This window comes from Primulina eburnea, chromosome 8, assembly GCF_022965805.1.
Source record: "Primulina eburnea isolate SZY01 chromosome 8, ASM2296580v1, whole genome shotgun sequence".
In the NCBI taxonomy this organism is placed as follows: Eukaryota; Viridiplantae; Streptophyta; class Magnoliopsida; order Lamiales; family Gesneriaceae; genus Primulina; species Primulina eburnea.
The window spans coordinates 10,443,277-10,465,510 of NC_133108.1; the positions used below are offsets into that span (position 1 = coordinate 10,443,277).

General features: G+C 39.7%; 2 protein-coding genes and 1 long non-coding RNA gene across 3 annotated transcripts; 1 reads left to right on the forward strand and 2 right to left on the reverse strand.

Moving 5' to 3' along the window:
- Positions 1 to 555: 555 nt before the first annotated feature.
- Positions 556 to 1,501, reverse strand: LOC140839004 (uncharacterized). Its single transcript, XM_073205631.1, has 2 exons — positions 854 to 1,501; positions 556 to 759 (listed from the first exon to the last, which is right to left on the reverse strand). The coding sequence occupies exons 1-2, from the start codon at positions 1,499 to 1,501 to the stop codon at positions 556 to 558; spliced, it is 852 nt and encodes a 283-aa protein (XP_073061732.1).
- Positions 1,502 to 2,129: 628 nt separating this feature from the next.
- Positions 2,130 to 8,266, reverse strand: LOC140838872 (uncharacterized). Its single transcript, XR_012119671.1, has 3 exons — positions 8,086 to 8,266; positions 3,096 to 8,052; positions 2,130 to 2,997 (listed from the first exon to the last, which is right to left on the reverse strand). It is a non-coding gene; the product is annotated as an uncharacterized lncRNA (long non-coding RNA).
- Positions 7,641 to 20,965, forward strand: LOC140838871 (nucleolar complex-associated protein 3-like). Its single transcript, XM_073205482.1, has 8 exons — positions 7,641 to 8,137; positions 8,262 to 8,400; positions 18,038 to 18,214; positions 18,267 to 18,382; positions 19,001 to 19,144; positions 19,847 to 19,986; positions 20,070 to 20,167; positions 20,409 to 20,965. Exons 1-8 carry the CDS (start codon positions 8,130 to 8,132, stop codon positions 20,778 to 20,780), a joined length of 1,194 nt encoding a protein of 397 aa, XP_073061583.1. The 5' UTR covers positions 7,641 to 8,129; the 3' UTR covers positions 20,781 to 20,965.
- The last annotated feature ends 1,269 nt before the right edge of the window (positions 20,966 to 22,234 follow it).

The window sequence follows — 22,234 nt, forward strand, 5'->3', positions numbered from 1 at the left end:
TGAATAGAATAAATGGCCCACTGCCCAGCAAGATTAAATGATTGATTCAGCTAGTTGGTATAGTTCAACTGTAATCATAGGATTCGTAGCCATGCCTAACAATATAATACAAGCAAGGTTATAAAATTCGCTAGGCGTTAGTCAGACGCTAGCCCAGCGCCTAGCGCCTAGGCCGCTTAGGCGGGGACTAGGCGCCGCTAATCGGATTCTACGATATCAAAACATAATAAATCATATACTAGAACATCAACACAATAATATCAAATTTAAAATACGTTCAAAATATTCCCAACATAGTCTAATGTGTCATCTCAATAAAATAAGAAAGAATTCAGATTTCTTCCAAAATTCACAATAAAATAGTCTAATGTGTCATCACAAATTTACTCCACTTCTTCTCCGAAATCTTCAACAACTTGTTCTTCATCGGACACAAAATCAATATCATCATTTTGACAGATTCAAAATCGTCTTCGTGAAGTTCTCTAACTCTAGAGCTTCTTCAGAGCTGTAGATTTTCATCTGCCCCAGTTGTTTCATCAACTAATTGCCAAGTTAGCTCGAACCTGATTCAACTTCATTTTTTTCCCCACCATCCACAATCCAACTTTGTACATTTGAAGCATCTTTTTCAAGAAGGACGTCGACATTCCTTTCTTTCTTTTTTTTTTGGTTGTTAAACAATCTAGCATTAAATTGGACAAATACTAGATTGTTCAACCTATGGACATCCAACCTATTTCTTTTCTTTGTATGAATCTAAAATAAAACCGAGAAAGTAATTAGTATAGTCAGGAATATGAACATACACTTTAAAAATTAATAATTTATTTTAATTAAAGTTTAAACTTACTCCTTCAAATGCACTCCAATTTCTTTCACACCCAGATGAACTTGTAGTTAATAAAAGAATCCTCAATGCCACTCTTAGCAAGTTGGGTGTGTGAGCACCATAGGAACTCCACCATGTACATGGATCAAATGTGTAGTCATTTTTTTCGCATGATTTTGCAGCCAATGCTTTCCCAAATAACCCAGTTTTATCTCTATATTTTGCAAATTTCTTGTTAATAATTGTATCTTGCAGTTCAAACTCATCGGCATACAAAACTTCTATGCATTCAAAAATCCCTGCCGCGACCTCTCCATAAAGATCAGTAGAACTATCCTTGTAGTAGTAGGGATTCAACAAAAATGCTGTGGTATGCAATGTTGCATAAAGTGTATCCTTCATTTTTGACTCAAGAATCACTATGATAGGTTGATAATTTGATTCGACATTGTTAAGGGCCACCTTGATATCTTCTTTAGCTCGAAGAAGCTCCCCATATAGAAACCCCATGGATGGCTTTCTATCTCCGTCAATCAATCGGAAAACTCTTACCAAAGAAGCAAATAATTTCAAACAAAGTGTCACACCATTCCAAAAACTCATGCTCATCACAATAGAGTAAGCCAATTTCCCTTTGTTTGTCTTTGGCCATTTACAGTTTTCCCACATATCACTTGTAAACATGGCCCTTAAACTAGATTTTTTTCTCAATCAAACTTTTCAATGTGAGGAAGTTTGATGCAAACCTGGTAACTCCTGGCCGGACTATGTCTCTTTTCTTCGTAAAACTTCTCATCAATGACAAAGTCTTATGGTGAGCATAAATGAAAATTGTAAGACTTTTCTTGGTCGATAATCTTTTTAAATTTTGGAAACTTGACAATACTTTCAAGCATGAGATTGACAGTATGAGTTGCACATGAACTCCAAAATATCCCTGGCCGCTTTTCTTTCATCAATTTAGCTGCAGCCATATTGTTGGTGGTGGCATTGTCTGTTACAATCTGAACAACATTATGAGTTCCTACTTGTTCAACACACTTGTCAACATACTCAAAAATAAGTCCAGCTGTATGTGCCTTGTCTGAAGACTCCTTAAACTCTAAAAATATTGTACCCTCCTTGCAATTAACACACAAATTTGATATGCTTCTTCTTTTTCTATCACTCCATGCATCTGTCATAATCGAGCACTCATTCTTTGCCCATTCTTCTTCGTGATTCTTCAACAGTTGCTTTGTTCATTCGACTTTAGCTTTAAAAAGTGGCTCTCTGACGCACTGCCTCCATTAGTTGCTTGAAGCTATCATTATCAAGAGCATTGAATGTGATTCCATTTTCATAAGCCTGTCTCCCAACATATTGTTGAACTTGTTGAGTTCTTTATTTGAAAAGAGCCTCATTTATATTTTTTTGGCGAAGCACTTTACTCCCACTTGAACTTACATTTTTTGGAGCAATCATCGATGCATATCTATGTATGGGGCCAAGTAGAAGAGGCTTTTTAATTCCATCTATCCCTTCAATTTCAGCTTCTTCTTCTTCGTCTAGAGAAATATTCACCTCTGCTCTACAACTTTCTTCTTCCAGTATTTTGTTTTTCTTTTTGTTCCTCCCTTTTAAAATAGCCTGTTTGCACCTATTACGATCTTCTTGAGATGCGATTCGACACCCAGATACATTTCCAAGTATATCTTTTATGTGCTCCTTGATTCTATACACGCCATCGGACATCATTTTCCCACACAACTTATATTTAACTTTGTCGAGATTCTCAGGATCAATCAACATACCAAACTCCCATCCGATGTCATTCGACTTTCTCTTAAAAATCCCAGATTCAGGCTGAGTGACGGATGCGGTCAACGATGGATTGCTTGCCATTGTTACTCTCTAAATCTTGTTGAATACGAAACACTTGAACCTTTTCAGCAATAGACCTGAAAATTTGATGTGATAACACCACACAAACAAATGATAGTACTAAAAAGCTCAAAGGCACTCCATATATTTTGACAATCCACTGCCACAGAATCATAAAATCTATACAACATGATTTTTAAAGAAAAAGAATCACCATGTTGACAATGCACGATCACAGAATCGCAATATCAAAAGGTGTAGATGCCGAAATAATTAAATGCACAGGCTGATTGAACCAACAGCTCACGCTGGGGAAAAAAATTCATTTTCGACTGAATTCTTTTTCCAATAGAAATGCACGGCCACTGAATCATACAACTTTCCAAAAGTTTCAGAACACATTTCCAACGAGTAATTCAAAATTATTCTCAAAACATATCAAGTTGATAACAAAAAACACCCAATACTTATTCCAACAATATCATTCAGCCATAAAAATTTTAGTTTACTGAAATATAATACTATAGACCTTTGAACTGCAGACAAAATTGAGAACAAACACCTTGAACGAGGAGTGCTTCTGGAGCGAACGAGGAGTGCTTCTGGAAAATAACGAGAAGAAGAAATGCAGCAACCCAGAAAGAAAAACAGCATAACTAGTGGGCCAAAATTTTATTTTTTTAAATGGGCTTCTTAGCGGATCATTAAATTTTGAAGCCCAAATATTTATTTTTTTAAAAAAATCAGGCCCACCTAGGCGCCCAACCTCCGTCTAGCGCGCCCAGGCCCACCTAGCGCCTGGGCTGTCCCATATAACCTTATCGGTGCGGTCGGCCTCCGCTTAGTGCCTAGGCCGCAATTTAGAACATTGTGAAAATGGAATCTCATTCAATTCTCTTGATAATGATAGCTTCAAGCAACTAATGGTGGCAGTGGGACAATTTGGACCAGGGTTCAAACTTCCAACTCAATATCAACTTAGAGAGCCACTTTTGAAAGCTGAAGTTGAAAGAAGAAAACAACTGTTGAAGAATCACGAAGAAGAATGGGCAAAGAATGGGTGCTCGATTATGATAGATGCATAGAGTGATAGAAAAAAAAGAAGCATATTAAATTTATGTGTTAATTGCAAGGAGGGTACTGTATTTTTAGAGTATAAGGAGTCTTCAGACGAGACACATACAACTGGACTTATTTTTGAGTATGTTGACAAGTGTGTTGATCAAGTAGGAGCTCATAATGTTGTTAAGATTGTAACAGACAATGCCACCAACAATATGACTGCGGCTAAATTGATGAAAGAAATTTGGCCAGGGATATTTTGGAATTCGTGTGCAACTCATACTGTTAATCTCATCCTTGAAAGTATGGGCAAACTTCCAAAATTTAAAAAGATTATCAACCAAGCAAAGTCTTTTAAAATTTTCATTTATGCTCATCATAAGACTTTGTCATCGATCAGAAGTTTTACTAAGAAAAGAGACATAGTCCGGCCAGGAGTTACCAGGTTTGCATCATACTTCCTCACATTGCAAAGTTTGATTGAGAAAAAATATAGTTTAAGGGCCATGTTTACAAATGATATGTAAGAGAACTGTAAACGGTCAAAGACAAACAAAGGGAAATTGACTTACTCTACTGTGATGAGCATGGACTTTTGGAATGGTGTGACACTTTGTATGAAATTATTTGCTTCTTTGGTAAGAGTTTTCCGATTGGTTGACGGAGATAGAAAGCCATCCATGGGGTTTCTATATGGGGAGCTTCTTCGAGCTAAAGAAGATATCAAGGTGGCCCTTAACAATGTTGAATCAAATTATCAACCTATCATAGTGATTCTTGAGTCAAAAATGAAGGATACACTTTATGCAACATTGCATACCACAACATTTTTGTTGAATCCCTACTTCTACTACAAGGATAGTTCTACTGATTTTTATGGAGAGGTCGCGGCAGGGATTTTTGAATGCTTAAAAGTTTTGCATGCCGATGAGTTTGAACTGCAAGATACAATATTAACAAAAAATTTGCAAAATATAGAGATAAGACTGGGTTATTTGGGAAAGCATTTGCTGCAAAAGAATGGGAAAAAAATGACGATACATTTGATCCATGTACATGGTGGAGTACCTACGGTGCTCACACACCCAACTTGCTAAGAGTGGCATTGAGGATTCTTCCATTAACTACAAGTTTATCTGGGTGTGAAAGAAATTGGAGTGCATTTGAAGGAGTAAGTTTAAACTTTAATTAAAATAAATTATTAATTTTTAAAGTGTATGTTCATATTCCTAACTATACTAATTACTTTCTCGGTTTTTTTTAGATTCATACAAAGAAAAGAAATAGGTTGGATGTCCATAGGTTGAACAATCTAGTATTTGTCCAATTTAATGCTAGATTGTTTAACAACCCAAAAAGAGAGAAAGAAAGGAACCTCGACGTCCTTCTTGAAAAAGATGCTTCAAATGCACAAAGTTGGATAGTGGATGGTGGGGAAGAAAATGAAGTTGAACCAGGTTCGGGCTAACTTGGCAATTAGTTGATGAAACAACTGGGGCAGATGATAATCTACAACTCCGAAGAAGCTCTAGAGTTAGAGAACTTCACGAAGATGATTTTGAATCTGAAGAAGAAGATGATGATCAAAATGATGATATTGATTTTGTGTCCGATGAAGAACAAGTTGAAGATTTCGGAGAAGAAGTGGAGTAAATTTATGATGACACATTAGACTATTTTATTGTGAATTTTGGAAGAAATCTGAATTCTTTCTTATTTTATTGAGAAGACACATTAGACTATGTTGAAAATATTTTGAGCGTATTTTAAATTTGATGTTATTGTGTTGAAGTTCTAGTATATGATTTATTATGTTTTGATATCATAGAATCCGATTAGCGGCGCCTAGTCCCCGCCTAGGCGCTAGGCGCTGGGCTGATGCCCGACTAACGCCTAGCAAGTTTTATAACCTTGCATTTTCATAAGCCCATCTCCCAACATATTGTTGAACTTGTTGACAACAAGTTCAACAAGAGATGATGAGCTCATTCAGTTATCCGAGTTATTAGGTGTGTTAGAGAGAACTAGATTGATTGAAGGGAGAGAAGATTTCCGCGTGTGGAGAGGGGATTCTTTTGGTTTTTTTTTTCGGTCAAATCTTTCTTCGAGTCTTTTTTTCCTCATAATCGTTTTCCAGTATTTCCTCTTTACAATCAGATTTGGAAGGTTCTCGTACCAAATAAAATAAAGGTATTTTCCTGGATAACGACTCAGGGCAAGCTACCGGCCTCGGAGATGATACAAAAAAGGTGGCCCTCCATTGCTATTTGCCCAAATTGGTGTGTGTTGTGTAGAAATGAGATAGAAACTAAGGATCATATGCTCATTCATTGTATATTCACGGCTGGTTTGTGGGTTACAGCTTTGCAAGAACTTGGATTGGTCTGGGTGATGCCGAAGTCAACAGCGGATTTATTTTCTATGGATTTAGGATAGTATGGTTGGAAAGGAATAGAATAATTTTTTATGACGAGGAAGAAACTAGAGAACATTGTTGGGAAAAAATCATCATCACAGTAGCTACGTGGATCAGCACTAATGATGACTTCAAGAATATCTCCATATTAGATCTATTGCGAGATTGAGCTTTTGTGTATCATTAAAACAACTTTCATCTTATGAATTTCAGGATGTAGTGGACAACTAGTCTACATGTGTAACTTGTCCTTATTATATCATTAATTAAATAATGTTTCTTATAAAAAAAAAAGAGCCTCATCTATATTTTTTTGGCGAAACATTTTACTCCCACTTGAACTTACATTTTATGGAACAATCATCGATGCATATCTACCCATGGGGCCAAGTAGATGATCTATCCCTTCAATTTCAGCATCTTCTTGGTCTAGAGAAATATTCACTTCCGCTCTACAACTTTCTTCTTCCAGTATTTTGTTTTTCTTTTTGTTCCTCCCTTCTAAAATAGCCTGTTTGCACTTATTACGATCTTCTTGAGATGCAATTCGACACCCAGATACATTTCCAAGTATATTTCCTATGTGCTCCTTGATTCTATACACTCCACCGGACATTATTTTCCCACACAACTTGTATTTAACTTTGTCGAGGTTCTTAGGATCAATCAACATATCAAACTCCCATCCGATGTCATTCGACTTTCTCTTAAAAATCCCAGATTCAGGCTGAGTGACGGATGCAGTCGACGATGGATTGCTTGCCATTGTTACCCTATCTTGTTAAATACGAAACACTTAAACCTTTTCAGCAATAGACCTGAAAATTTGATGTGATAACACCACACAAACAAATGATAGTAGTACTTAAAAGCTCAAAGTCACTCCATATATTTTGACAATGCACTGCCACATAATCACAAAATCTATACAACATGATTTTTAAAGAGAAAGAATCACCATGTTGACAATGCAGGATCACAGAATCGCAATATCAAAAGGTGTAGATGCCGAAATAATTAAATGCACAGGCTGATTGAACCAACAGCTCACGCTGGTGAAAAAATTTCATTTTCGACTGAATTCATTTTCCAATAGAAATGCACGGCCACAGAGTCATACAACTTTCCAAAAGTTTCAGAACATATTTCCATCGAGTAATTCAATATTATTCTCAAAACATATCAAGTTGATAACAAAAGACACCCAATACTTATTCCAACGATATCATTCAGCCATAAAAATTTTAGCTTTACTGAAATATTATACTGTAGACCTTTGAACTGCAGACAAAATTGAGAACAAACACCTTGAACGAGGAGTGCTTCTGGAACGAGAAATGCTTCTGAAAAATAACGAGAAGAAAGAAATGCAGCAGCCCAGAAAGAAAAGCAGCATACCTTGTCTTCGCCTAGGCGCACATACTATAGACCTTTGAACTGCAGACAAAATTGAGAACAAACACCTTGAACGAGGAGTGCTTCTGGAACGAGGAGTGCTTCTGCCTTCTGTAACGAGGAGTGCTTCTGGAAAATAACGAGAAGAAAGAAACGCAGCAGCCCAGAAAGAAAAGCTGCATACCTTGTCTCCGCCTAGGCGCGCCTAGGCCCGCCTAGCACCTTATCGGTGCGGCCGGCCTCCGCCTAGCGCCTAGGCCGCAATTTAGTACATTGGGTCTGTCACAGTTTTTTTTACTAGTACTTTTGTTTGTCAATGTTTGATGATTTTCTCCTTGATCATTTGTCAATGTGCAGAATACTATGTTATTGCAGTGTAACATTTTGTGGTGCTCATTCACATCTCAATAGTTGCCATAGAGTTGTGTCTGTGATACCATCTTGAACTAATAAGGAGTACCAAAACCTTTTTGTTTTCTAATTTCTCTCTGATTGTTTTGTTGAGGTCAAGCATCACCTGCTAATGAATATCACAGTAGTGTTTTTTAAAGATCATGCAAAATGTTGAAGTAATGTTTCTCTTTTGCCCTCTTTACAGTGAGCAATTATTTAACCATTTAGCTTCCTAATTTTGTGCAACACACATTTCTTAATCCCTTGTCTGAAAGCATGTGCCTCTTGTTTCTGGTGCAGAAAACTTTGCTGCTCAACTGTTAAGTCACTTGTCATAAATGCTGGGAAACATGGTGGTGAGGCTACTGTGGAGGCTGTTAAATTGATTGCAGAACTTATAAAAGCTCACAACTGCCTGTTACACCCTGATTCTGTTGAAGTGAGGAATAATTCTGGGATTTACAGTTTTGCGTAGTGTTAATATTGTGTTGTGGACATTACAATAGAGCTTGAAAAATATTAGCAAGTTGAAAACATTCCTGTTTTCCTGTCTTCCCCCACCTCACCCATAGTCAAGACTTATTTACAATTCAGAATAACGTATACCTAGAGCAAGTCATCTAACTTTTGCGCGAGTTCACGAGGATTAATTCCTTCCATGAGAAGATTATGCATGTTTAGGTGTTTAACGACAAAATTATCTCCATATGTCACCTTATTTCTTTCTTTCCCTTTTGATTTTTTGCAATTAATAGTTCATAACTAGAGTGATTATGGATTATCTAGTTAAAATAGTTCAAAGTGAAACGAAGAAGAAACTAATGGACTATGTTGCATGAGTACGGGTATCGTATCGAATACGATTCGGATACGGCGTATTGAATATATATATATATATATATAAATTTAGTATTAAAAATAGTAGAAATATATATATTTATATGAATATATTGTAGAAATATATATACACAATGTACAATTTCAGAAGAGTGATTTAAAAAGAAAAGTCTCAATTTTTTTTTACCGAATCTTATCCTCGTCGTGTCTATGGCATATCCTAGGTGTGTCCAAGACGTATCCGACTGATTAAACCTACAAAAAGTCAATGATAGGTGTGGTTTTTACGCGCTTTATTGCCTTAGTTTTAGTTGTGTTTGCATTGTGCATGCATGCATTTCAGTTATATTTTGTTCATTTTAGAGTAATCATTTGCATATTATCATGTCTCACTGTTGGGTGATGAATTTGCAGGAAAAATGGTCGGAAAACCAAAAATGGAGCAAAGTGTACAAAATAAAAGGCAGTGGACATAAAGAGCGGCGCCCGAGCGGTAATTTTCTACCGCCCGGGCGTGAAAGAGGAACAGCTGCATAACTTGACAGAAAGGTCGGCGCTCGGACGGTAATTTTCCACCGCCCGGGCGCGAGAGATGTCTTAGGAAGGCCAAATTACAGAAGAGTCGGCGCTCGAGCGGTAGTTTTCTACCGCCCGAGCGCGAATGCCGCACATCCCAAGCAAGTTTACAGAAGGTGTGGCGCTCGAGCGGTACTTTTCTACCGCCCGAGCGCCACCTATTTTTGGAAAAATATCATGCGCTATTCCTTGCCTTATTGGAGGGAGATGGCTGATATGGAAGGGGGTAGGCTCCCCTTAAATCCCAACAAATATTAAAGGTTTAGCTACTAAAATTCATGATTTAAAATAAACAAAACAAAGTTCAAATGCTAAAACTAAATAAGAAATACTAGAAGTGACGAAGAACGCGAAGAAGATGCCCGGAAAACTTCAAATATTCAATCCAAGCGCGAAGTGCTCTCTAAGACTTGTGGTGCTGAATAATCATGAAGAATATCTCTGAAATCCTCCCCAAAAGTCGTCCAATCCCCCTTCCATATCAGCCATCTCCCACCAATAAGGTAAGGAATCGCGCATGATATTTTTCCAAAAATAGGTGGCGCTCGGGCGGTAGAAAAGTACCGCTCGAGCGCCACACCTTCTGTAAACTTTCTTGGGATGTGCGGCATTCGTGCTCGGGCGGTAGAAAACTACCGCTCGAGCGCCGACTCTTCTGTAATTTGGTCTTCGTAAATGCTAGACTAAAACAACTATAAGAAAGGAAACAGAAAGCGGTAAAGAGATAAAAGTACAAAGAAGGGGAAACAGTAAACTCCCCTGTTCAAGACTCGTCGTCGTCGTGCTCAGGTGGTGGCACTCCAGCAGCGTCCCCCTGCTGCTGGTAGTCGTACTGAAAATGAACGGGGGAGGGGGTGGCATAGTCGGTGGGAAGGTGCCTGGGTCAATGCCCCCGTGTAGGAGCAAAGCGCGGATCATGGAGTCCATTTGAGCCGCATGGTCAATGAGGTATGAGTTGATCTGATTTTGATGCGTCATGAAGGCGAGGGATTCATCGATTTTTTCACTTTGGGGTCGCCTCCGGGGTTGTTGTGGCAGACGTCGTGGGACGGCAGTGCTTGATCCGCCGGTTTCCTCCTCCTGAGAGGGGAATTCACTGATTCGTTTAGCACGTTTCCGCTGGAGGTCGTCCACACAAATAGGCTTCATAGGCTGCAACCACTCCTCATCATCGCGAAATACAACTCCCGCTCTAGCACACAACTCAGAGATGATGGTGGGAAAGAACAAGCCGACATGACTGTTGTGGGCGCTCAGTGTGATTTGCGAATTTATAAGTTTTCCCACATTGATGTCGTATCCCTCGGTCAAAGCATAAAGCAGCACCGCCCGCTCTTTCTGTACCTCGCTCTTATGCGAAACCGGCATCATCCTCCGAGCCACAAATAAATACCAAAGGGCAACTCCAGCTTTCAAATATTTCTCGTCAAAACAGCTGGGCGAGCCGCCCAATGGTTTCCACATCGCGCCCGGATGGCACAATGTTGCGAGAATAGTATCATAATTTGGGTTGGCGACTAATGTCTGGAAGCGAGAGTCGTCAACTTCCGCTGTCTCCAACAGTGCATTGATCGTAACCGAGTCATACGGGACATGTCTACCCCTAACAAAAACCATACCATCTCTCCTCTCCGCCGCATTGGCATAGAATTCGCGAACTACTGGGACTACCGCCCCTTAGGTTGATTACCGAATTGTTCCCATTCACGCCGTTCCAAATCGACAAGAATACCCAAGTGTCTATCCTCAAACTGTCTCCGGACTCCCCTCTCGGCTATAGGGTTTCGGTGAATTTTGGTATGCTCGTATCTAGCCCTAGCCTCCATACTAACAAAACGATGTCTATCAAAGGCGGAAGATGAAGTAGAGGAGTCGGGGTTACCTCTTTGTTTCTTGGGAGCCATGATGTTGTTGATGGAGATGATGACCGGAGTTGTAGAGGGAAAAATTGCCGGATTTGCAAGGAGGAGTGCACCCACGTACCCAAGCGGTAATTTTTTACCGCCCGGGCGCGAAAGTGGAACAGCCGCATAACTTGACAGAAAGGTCGGCGCTCGGGCGGTAATTTTCCACCGCCCGGGCGCGAGAGATGTCTTACGAAGGCCAAATTACAGAAGAGTCGGCGCTCGAGCGGTAGTTTTCTACCGCCCGAGCACGAATGCCGCACATCCCAAGCAAGTTTACAGAAGGTGTGGCGCTCGAGCGGTAGTTTTCTACCGCCCGAGCGCCACCTATTTTTGGAGTTACCTCTTTGTTTCTTGGGAGCCATGATGTTGTTGATGGAGATGATGACCGGAGTTGTAGAGGGAAAAATTGCCGGATTTGCAAGGAGGAGTGCACCCACGTACCCAAGCGGTAATTTTTTACCGCCCGGGCGCGAAAGTGGAACAGCCGCATAACTTGACAGAAAGGTCGGCGCTCGGGCGGTAATTTTCCACCGCCCGGGCGCGAGAGATGTCTTACGAAGGCCAAATTACAGAAGAGTCGGCGACCGCCCGGGCGCGAGAGATGTCTTACGAAGGCCAAATTACAGAAGAGTCGGCGCTCGAGCGGTAGTTTTCTACCGCCCGAGCACGAATGCCGCACATCCCAAGCAAGTTTACAGAAGGTGTGGCGCTCGAGCGGTAGTTTTCTACCGCCCGAGCGCCACCTATTTTTGGAAAAATATCATGCGCGATTCTTTGCCTTATTGGATCAGTGAGAAGAGTTCCGAAATCTGGCCTATGATCTAGCCATGTCATACAAAGAAAAGACGAAGAAAACTCATGATAAGCGGATCATTGAAAGAGAATTCAAAGAAGGACAAAATGTTCTGCTCTACAACTCCCGGTTGCGACTGTTTCCCGGAAAATTGAAGTCGCGATGGTCCGGTCCATTCGTGATCTCGAAAGTTTATCCAACGGGAGCTGTAGAATTGAAAGATGGGAAGGATGGGACATTTACGGTCAATGCCCAGCGCCTGAATCACTACATGGGCGGCACAATTGAGCCACAACTTGGAATCACCCGGTTCCAAAACAATTCAAACTGAGACCGGCCGACAGTCTAGCTCTCGACTGTAAATTGAGAACTTATTTTCTTTCCCTTCTCTTGCATTTTAATTTGATTTTTCTTTCTTGTCATTATCTTTTATTGTTGTTTTGTTTTTTTTTTTATTATATAAAAAAAAATGACAGAAATTTCCGGCGAGCTCGGCGCTCGGGCGGTAATTTTCTACCGCTCGAGCGCGACAACTTGTTTCAAACGCAAGCTTCCAGAGAGCTCCGCGCTCGGGCGGTAATTTTCTACCGCTGCTCTACAACTCCCGGTTGCGACTGTTTCCCGGAAAATTGAAGTCGCGATGGTCCGGTCCATTCGTGAACTCGAAAGTTTATCCATCGGGAGCTGTAGAATTGAAAGATTGGAAGGATGGGACATTTACGGTCAATGCCCAGCGCCTGAATCACTACATGGGCGGCACAATTGAGCCACAACTTGGAATCACCCGGTTCCAAGACAATTCAAACTGAGACCGGCCGACAGTCTAGCTCTCAACTGTAAATTGAGAACTTATTTTCTTTCCCTTCTCTTGCATTTTAATTTGATTTTTCTTTCTTGTCATTATCTTTTATTTTCTTTTATTGTTTTGTTTTTTTTTTAATTATATAAAAAAAAATGACAAAGAAATTTCCAGCAAGCTCGGCGCTCGGGCGGTAATTTTCTACCGCTCGAGCGCGACAACTTGTTTCAAACGCAAGCTTCCAGAGAGCTCCGTGCTCGGGCGGTAATTTTCTACCACTGCTCTACAACTCCCGGTTGCGACTGTTTCTCGGAAAATTGAAGTCGCGATGGTCCGGTCCATTCATGATCTCGAAAGTTTATCCATCAGGAGCTGTAGAATTGAAAGATGGAAAGGATGAGACATTTACGGTCAATGCCCAGCGCCTGAATCACTACATGGGCGGCACAATTGAGCCACAACTTGGAATCACCCGGTTCCAAGACAATTCAAACTGAGACCGGCCGACAGTCTAGCTCTCGACTGTAAATGGAGAACTTATTTTCTTTCCCTTCTTTTGCATTTTAATTTGATTTTTCTTTCTTGTCATTATCTTTATTTTCTTTTATTGTTGTTTTGTTTTTTTTATTATATAAAAAAAAAATGACAGAGAAATTTCCAGCGAGCTCGGCGCTCGGGCGGTAATTTTCTATCGCTCGAGCGCGACAACTTGTTTCAAACGCAAGCTTCTTGAGAGCTCCGCGCTCGGGCGGTAATTTTCTACCGCTCGAGCGCGAAAAATGATTTCCGAAAAACAAGTCCAGAGAGGCTGGCGCTCGAGCGGTAGTTTTTTACCGCTCGAGCGCGACTGCGTTTAAAACGCGATTTCCCCTTTCCCCTTCTCATTCTGCGCAGCCCCCCCCCCCCCCCCCCCCCCCAAATCCCTAAATCTAATGTGCTCCCTCTCCAATTGTGCAGTCAATCCACTCCTAACCATCAAGATTCAGGCGGCTCGGCTACTCATCTTCATAAAAGAGGAAGATTTTTCCCTCTACAGCTCCGGAACCCATCCCCATCTTCACACATCATGGCTCCCAAGAAACAAAGAGGTAACCCCGACTCCTCTACTTCATCTTCCGCCTTTGATAGACATCGTTTTGTTAGTATGGAGGCTAGGGCTAGATACGAGCATGCCAAAATTCACCGAAACCCTATAGCCGAGAGGGGAGTCCGGAGACAGTTTGAGGATAGACACTTGGGTATTCTTGTCGATTTGGAACGGCGTGAATGGGAACAATTCGGTAATCAACCTAAGGGGCGGTAGTCCCAGTAGTTCGCGAATTCTATGCCAATGCGGCGGAGAGGAGAGATGGTATGGTTTTTGTTAGGGGTAGACATGTCCCGTATGACTCGGTTACGATCAATGCACTGTTGGAGACAGCGGAAGTTGACGACTCTCGCTTCCAGACATTAGTCGCCAACCCAAATTATGATACTATTCTCGCAACATTGTGCCATCCGGGCGCGATGTGGAAACCATTGGGCGGCTCGCCCAGCTGTTTTGACGAGAAATATTTGAAAGCTGGAGTTGCCCTTTGGTATTTATTTGTGGCTCGGAGGATGATGCCGGTCTCGCATAAGAGCGAGGTACAGAAAGAGCGGGCGGTGCTGCTTTATGCTTTGACCGAGGGATACGACATCAATGTGGGAAAACTTATAAATTCGCAAATCACACTGAGCGCCCACAACAGTCATGTCGGCTTGTTCTTTCCCACCATCATCTCTGAGTTGTGTGCTAGAGCGGGAGTTGTATTTCGCGATGATGAGGAGTGGTTGCAGCCTATGAAGCCTATTTGTGTGGACGACCTCCAGCGGAAACGTGCTAAACGAATTAGTGAATTCCCCCCTTAGGAGGAGGAAGCCGGCGGATCCAGCACTGTCGTCCCACGGCGTCTGCCACAACAACCCCGGAGGCGACCCCAAAATGAAAAACTCAATGAAACCCTCGCCTTCATGACGCATCAAAATCAGATCAACTCGTACCTCATTGACCATGCGGCTCAAATGGACTCCATGATGCGCGCTTTGCTCCTACACGGGGGCATTGACCCGGGCACCTTCCCACCGACTATGCCACCCCCTCCCCCGTTCCATTTTCAATACGACTACCAGCAGCAGGGGGACGCTGCCGGAGTGCCACCACCTGATCACGACGACGACGAGTCTTGACCAGGGGAGTTTACTGTTTCCCCTTCTTTGCACTTTTATCTCTATACCGCTTTCTGTTTCCTTTCTTATCGTTGTTTCAGTCTAGCATGTTTTTAGCTTTCATATTTTTAGTCTGCATTTGTGTTTGCATTTCTGTGTTTTGAGTCTTTTGTGCAATGGAGACATTGCACACGTCTAGTATGAGGGGGTCGTCGTATGTCTTCTTATTTGTTTACGTTCGTAATTGTCCTACATGAGTGTCAGTGATGGTGAAACTAGTAAATTGGTAGCCGACGATGATTGTGGGATGAATGAACTGCATGTTACTTAGTCTTATCACTCATTATGAATACCCTAGTGAATTGAAAAGTTCCATATGCGCACATAGTGTGAATTATTAGTAGTGTAAATGACAGTCGAGTTTAGGAATCTGTGGGAGAAACTGGAAAAACATGAGATGCAAGTCGAACTTGAGTGAATTTTTGTTGACAGTCGTGACCGACCAGTGACATGAAATAGAGTTGATCACTTGAGTCCACCGGAATAACTTTCGTCCCAATTGTGCATAATACCTCAAGAGTTATCCCTAAGCCAAATAAACAAACGTTCCATATACTCAAAACCTAGGGCGTACACTTGAGAAAATTATGCACTAAAAGAAAAAAAAAATAAGAGTGTTGTGAATGAAAAAAGGGGATGTAAGGTGTGGGGGAGCCAAAAAAAAAGAAGGGATGAAATCCTATCCCAAGGCTAAATAGATGGGGATGTAAGGCGTTGAGAAATGTCAGATAAAAATTCTGACAAGTGCATAATGAAAATGATCAGTGTACGTCCTATTTTTTTTGAGCCGTTTGAAACCTCATGATATTGACTCCCTAATTCCTGTTGTACAACCTTGAAATTGTGCCGCTTTGTGTTCACTTGTTGGTCACAACTAGAAACAGAACTCAGGATAGGGAAACTTGCATTGAACTGTTGATTTGGTGACTCGCAGTATTTGCAAATAAAACTGTCTGAAGCACGAGCTAGTGAGACCCACAGCACACACACGACCACACTTTCTGGTCAAATCAAAATGCTATAAGGTGCTTTAAAAGGGGTATTGATGAATTTTGGGATTTGATTAATTGGATATGGTTCACAAACTCGCTGAGGCAGGAGATGTCAGTTTGCTACTTCACCATAAGTTTCGTTATTTTAATTCTTTCATTTTGTGTTTGTTTCGTATTTTGGTTGTGGTTTGTAACCTATTTTGCTTGAGGGCAAGCAAAAGGTTAGTATGAGTGGGTTGATAGGTGTGGTTTTTACGCGCTTTATTGCATTAGTTTTAGTTGTGTTTGCATTGTGCATGCATGCATTTCAGTTACATTTTGTTCATTTTAGAGTAATCATTTGCATATTATCATGTCTCACTGTTGGGTGATGAATTTGCAGGAAAAATGGTCGGAAAACCAAAAATGGAGCAAAGTGCACAAAATAAAAGGCAGTGGACAGAAAGAGCGGCGCCCGAGCGGGAATTTTCTACCGCCCGGGCGGGAAAAAGGAACAGCCGCATAACTTGACAGAAAGGTCGGCGCTCGGGCGGTAATTTTCCACCGCCCGGGCGCGAGAGATGTCTTAGGAAGGCCAAATTACATAAGAGTCGGCGCTCGAGCGGTAGTTTTCTACCGACCGAGCGCGAATGTCGCACATCCCAAGCAAGTTTACAGAAGGTATGGCGCTCGAGCGGTACTTTTCTGCTGCCCGAGCGCCACCTATTTTTGGAAAAATATCATGCGCGATTCCTTGGACGGAGATGGCTGATATGGAAGGGGGATTGGACGACTTTTGGGGAGGATTTCAGAGATATTCTTCATGATTATTCAGCACCACAAGCTTAGAGAGCACTTCGCGCTTGGATTGAAGATTTGAAGTTTTCCGGGATCGTTCTTCGCGTTCTTCGTCACTTCTAGTATTTCTTATTTAGTTTTAGCGTTTGAACTTTGTTTTGTTTATTTTCAATCATGAATTTTAGTAGCTAAACCTTTAATATTTGTTGGGATTTAAGGGGAGCCTACCCCAAACTTTGATCTGAATTAATTTATGTTCGATTGTTGCGTTATTCTTGATTATACTATTGTTTAATTGTGTTGTTGGAGCGTAGCTAACTTTAACAACGTTTTTATATTGCGAGTGAGTTCGAGAGAATAACTTGTGATAGGAACGGGTAGTATAATCCGTGGATCTACAATTTACATAGATATATGAAATTGGATACGCGCCGATAGTCATAGTCCTAAGGGTCGAAAATTAGGGGATTTCACAAATCGAAATGCGATTCACTCTTGATAAATAATTAAAGACATTTAATTACTTCATTGAGTCGAATTAGTTTGGCATAGCTCGAGAGAGTGTGTTCAGTAGAATAGGAAATCCTGTCGGAAGCCTATAATCACTATCGAACGAATTAATTAATTAACGAGGGGTAAGTGAACCAATATTCCCAACAAATTCATTTCTCATTGAATTTTACTCAACATTTTAGATATTAATTCTCATTCGTTATTCATTGAATTGTTTTATTTGCATATTTATTTGAGCATAGTAGTGTTAAAACAATCAAATCCATTTTCGTCGCTAAATGTTCAATAACTGAAAATAACAATTGTTAAATACAGTCTTCAGTGGAACGATACTCGTACTCACGTACACTATATTATAACTTGACATCGTGCACTTGCGATTATTTTGAGCATATAAAACATATTTTTATTGAGGATTCCACAATGCAAGTTTTGCTCGATAAGTCAACGACACAGATTTTGCCGTATCCTCGTGTCGTATCCGTCAAAGTTTTTTTAAGAGTATCTGTGCTACATAGCTGATGGATAACTCAGTCAGAATAAAGCTTGTTTTACCAAAATGCAGCATCATATTTTATCAGATCACAAACATTATTTTCCTTTCGATATTGGCCATGTTACATTTCTGCCTTTAGGTTTCTATGTCTCTGTCATTTGATGAGGATCTTGGGAAGCCAGAAAATCCAGATTCTGATAACAAAGCCAAAAGCAAAAAGTCCAGGAAAAGAAAGGGGGTTGATGAGTCAAATCAGGTACCAGATAATGAATGGAAAAATACTAGGAAGGAGATGTTGTCGAAGACAAGGAAGGAGGTAAATGGTTCCCTCAAGAACATTATGTGGAGGTTATGACAGGTTAATGCAGACTTTAAAGCTGCTTCATTTGCTCAAGATCCTCAAGAAAAAGAAGGATGCATCGGAGACACTATCAGCTGTATTTCAAATATTCTTCTGCATCTTAAAGCATGCTGCGTACCCAGTGTAAGCATATATTTTGAGAGACATGGAAGCAACAGCGTGCTAGTTTTTTTATTTGCGTTGAGATTTGGTATTTTATTATCTGATTTTCTATATAGCCACCTATGTGGTTGACAGAGATTTGTTTGAAGTTTAATTTTTTTGCACTTCTAAAATTAGTTTATTGTGGCATATTTAATGTTACTTGAGCTATGCTTCTTGTTAAGTTGATTGGCTTCAAATTTTACCTAGTTTTCATTAATGTCGGTTTTATAATTCCTATAGCAGAATTGCTTAAATGTGAAATATGTACAATTTACTACACTAAACATAAAACCATATGTATCATAGTTTGGGATGCCGTAAAATGGATATGTTTTATATGCGAAAGTTTAGTGTGTACCCAAGAGGCTAGAATAGAGTTTTATTCAGTATATTGTTTTTAAGTACGGGGCCAAATAGCTTTTTCTGTGTGAGTCCTGTTTTTCTTATGTTTATATGTTTTGCTTCTCGTGCCTGGTGCATCGGGGAGCCATCCCTTGCTTGCTTCATGTTTGAATGGGATTGGAAAATTTTCCATTTAATTGATTTGGACTTGATGTTTGATCTCATGAATTTTCTGAGAAAACTGGCTGGAAACAGCAGTAAGATTGTAGATTCGTCAAAGAGTTCTTGTCAATTATCAGTTTCTGAATGGCTGCGTTGCTGCATTGTTGCTTTCAAAGTGATGAGGAACAATTTAGATGCCCTATTTTACAATTTGCTGCTAGAGTACCGACCAGGAAGGTATATACTTGCGATATTTTGATTTGAACACAACATCCCTTACTGTAAAAGAACATTGTCTGATTCTTGAGTATTGCCATATAGTCCTTCCCACCCTTTGTTGGTTTTATTTATTATGTGTTTCAAGTTACAAATTCAGTTAACTTTGTAGAGGAGAGGGGGGAGAATCATAGATAGGTAAGCTTAGTCATCTACCTTAAGCATATAAATAATTGAAAACTATAAAGATCTCAATGTCATTGAGACATGAAAAGAAGTTTAACAATGCAAACATGTGTTCCTGATTATTTTTTTGTTCTTGCTATATATTACCGCTTGATTTTTTTTTGCTGTTGCCTCCTTTTTTTGAAAATTAATTCAAGTTTTTTAAATGAGTTTGACAATTCAAATGAAATGTGCATGCACTTTCATCTTCTATCCTATTATCACCTCTAATAATGCGGTGGCTGTTTCTGATTGATCATTTTTTATCTCTTTCTTGAAATGATTTTTTCATGTGAATTCTGCTATTTTTCTGATCACGGTGTTGGCCGTACCTTAGGCCTTTTTCACCTTTTTTTTGGTTTTTAATTTCATCTTGTCTGAAAATTGGATGGAGAAAGAGACTGGATATTCATTCTGGCGCGAAGAGCATAATTTCTTTGTTTTCAGTTTGTCGGGCAACATGCTTATTTGTTCAATATTCTTAATTTGTTTTGACAGGGATGAGGGAGAAGTTCTTGCTGAAGCTCTAAAAATAATGCTGTGTGATGATAGACAGCATGATATGCAAAGGGCTGCAGCCTTCATTAAGCACTTGGTCACATTTTCTTTGTGCTTTGGATCAGCTGAGTCTATGGCTGGTCAGTTGTAACTGTGAACTTATACATCAATCATCAAAGTGATAGTGTATATGATGACGTTTTCTTGTTTGTTTAAATTTCAGCTTTAGTTACGACAAAGCATCCTCTCCAAAAAAATGTCAAATGCCGTAATTTGTTGGAAAATGACGCCGGAGGTGGTTCTGTTGCTGGTGCAATAGCTGTAAGCCCTTGTTTTCTCCTATTCTGGTAGAAATCACCTCTCCTGGACAAAGGCAGAACCTGCGCATTTTTTCCTACATGGGTTTGGGGATGAATTTGAATATTAACTGCTGCTTTTAGGAGCAACAATTTCTCCCAGTCCTATATGGCACAGCAATTAAAGCTGTTATGTCAAGTGTATTCTAATTTCGGACATGGAGTCACATTTTCTTGTTTTGTCCTCAATTTTATGTTTCTTGCAGAAATATCTACCTCATGCAACAGACCCTAACCGTAGTGATGCTCTTGCTTCAGTTCTTTGGGAGCTGAACCTTCTAACAAAACATTGCTATCCAGCCGTGGCAGCAATGGCTTTGAATGTCTCAACTACGAGCACTTCAAATAACCAGGTTTATCATTCCCATGTATCTCCTCAACAAGCTTATGCAGAATTATCTCTTGAAAACAAATCCAATCTGCCCTCTGGTGATGTAAAACAAGCTAACGGTAAGAAAAGGAAGGCAAACGTTCACGTTCCTGTTAAATCTGTTTCTTTCCCTGATCTGATGGATCAAACTGCTGAGAATGAGGTTATCAGGGACATTTTTTTATTGTTTTACGATCTTTTCTGTTGAGATACGATGCTTTTTAGTAGAGAATTAACATCAGTCATTCACCATGGACTGGTTTTACAGTTTCAGACTTCTTTTGTTTTGTTTTAGATGACATTAGAAGATGGATGACATCGCCTTACTCTTGTGTTAAACTTTGTGTATTCTACCAACTCTGGAAGTTTATGTTCGGGAAAAGAACAATTGAATGATGCTATTTATTATTATTATTTTTATTTTTGACGTATATACAATGGTATGGTGACCTAATATAACATATATTCCATTACTCTCGTGTCTTTGTTTCAAGTTGTCACGACTCTTTACCTGAGCATGTTCTGTTATCATCGAAACCAACAAAATTTGCCAGCACAAAAACACACAACATTTGAGACCATGGCTTTTTCGTCGGCTAACTTCACAGTTTCATGTTCTCTGATATAATTGGATACAAAAAAAAGAGGATTTTCATATCAATTTTGCAGTTAAAAGCTGTGTTTTTTTGTCCGTAGCAGGTGATGTCTATCCCTATCTCATAATTTTTCATTTCACCATTTTATGATTCCACCCACCAGGGTAAACTTCTCTCTTTTTAGTTAAATTTTCAGGATGATTTTAGTTAATTATCGAGTCAAAGGAATTTCAACTAGATCCCCCCCTCCAAAATAAAAAAAGAAACATTTTTTTTTATGAAGAATCAAGAGATGGACATGTGGATCGTATAAGCCTGCTACGCGAAGCAGTCTCTCTTTTCATAGTTTTATGTCGAATCAAAATCCTATCAATGGTAATTTCTTTGTGATTTCAGACATGCTGGTAACAATTTTTATAATCAATCCATATATTTTATACATGTTGATTGTGGATGCATGATACCACGTGTTGGATATTCAATAAGGTTTTTTTGATTTGACGTAACAACAAAGACTACATATTCAAAATTGGGAATCCATTCTATAGAGAAATGATGGAAGATTAATTGTTGGCATGTGGCTTCTGCATTAATAAGGCCACGCTTTTCAATCAAACTAACAAAGTCGCCTCATCCAAAGGTTGATTGGAGGTTTGGTCTCTTATTTAATTTTATTTAATATGGTTGAATCCACAAATGCACCTAATACCTTATATATTGCAGTACTAGTTCCTTCTTAAAGTAAATTGCATGTACTCTATTTATATATATACAACAGTGAAAATACTTTTACGTAAAATAACATTTTCATAATCATGCATAAACTTAAACATTTTCTATATCAATATAAACATATTCATATTCATATTCATATCATCATAAAACATATTTATATTCATCATATACGTATACTTATTTTTTTTCGTTGAATTCAGATAGTTAATTATGACTTTCTTATTCGTATTAGGGATCGATGGATCCATCTACATGTAATCATAATACTGGGCGACGGGGAAATCAGCGATACTCTCACCCGTCAATTGAGCATTGACCTTACATATTCACA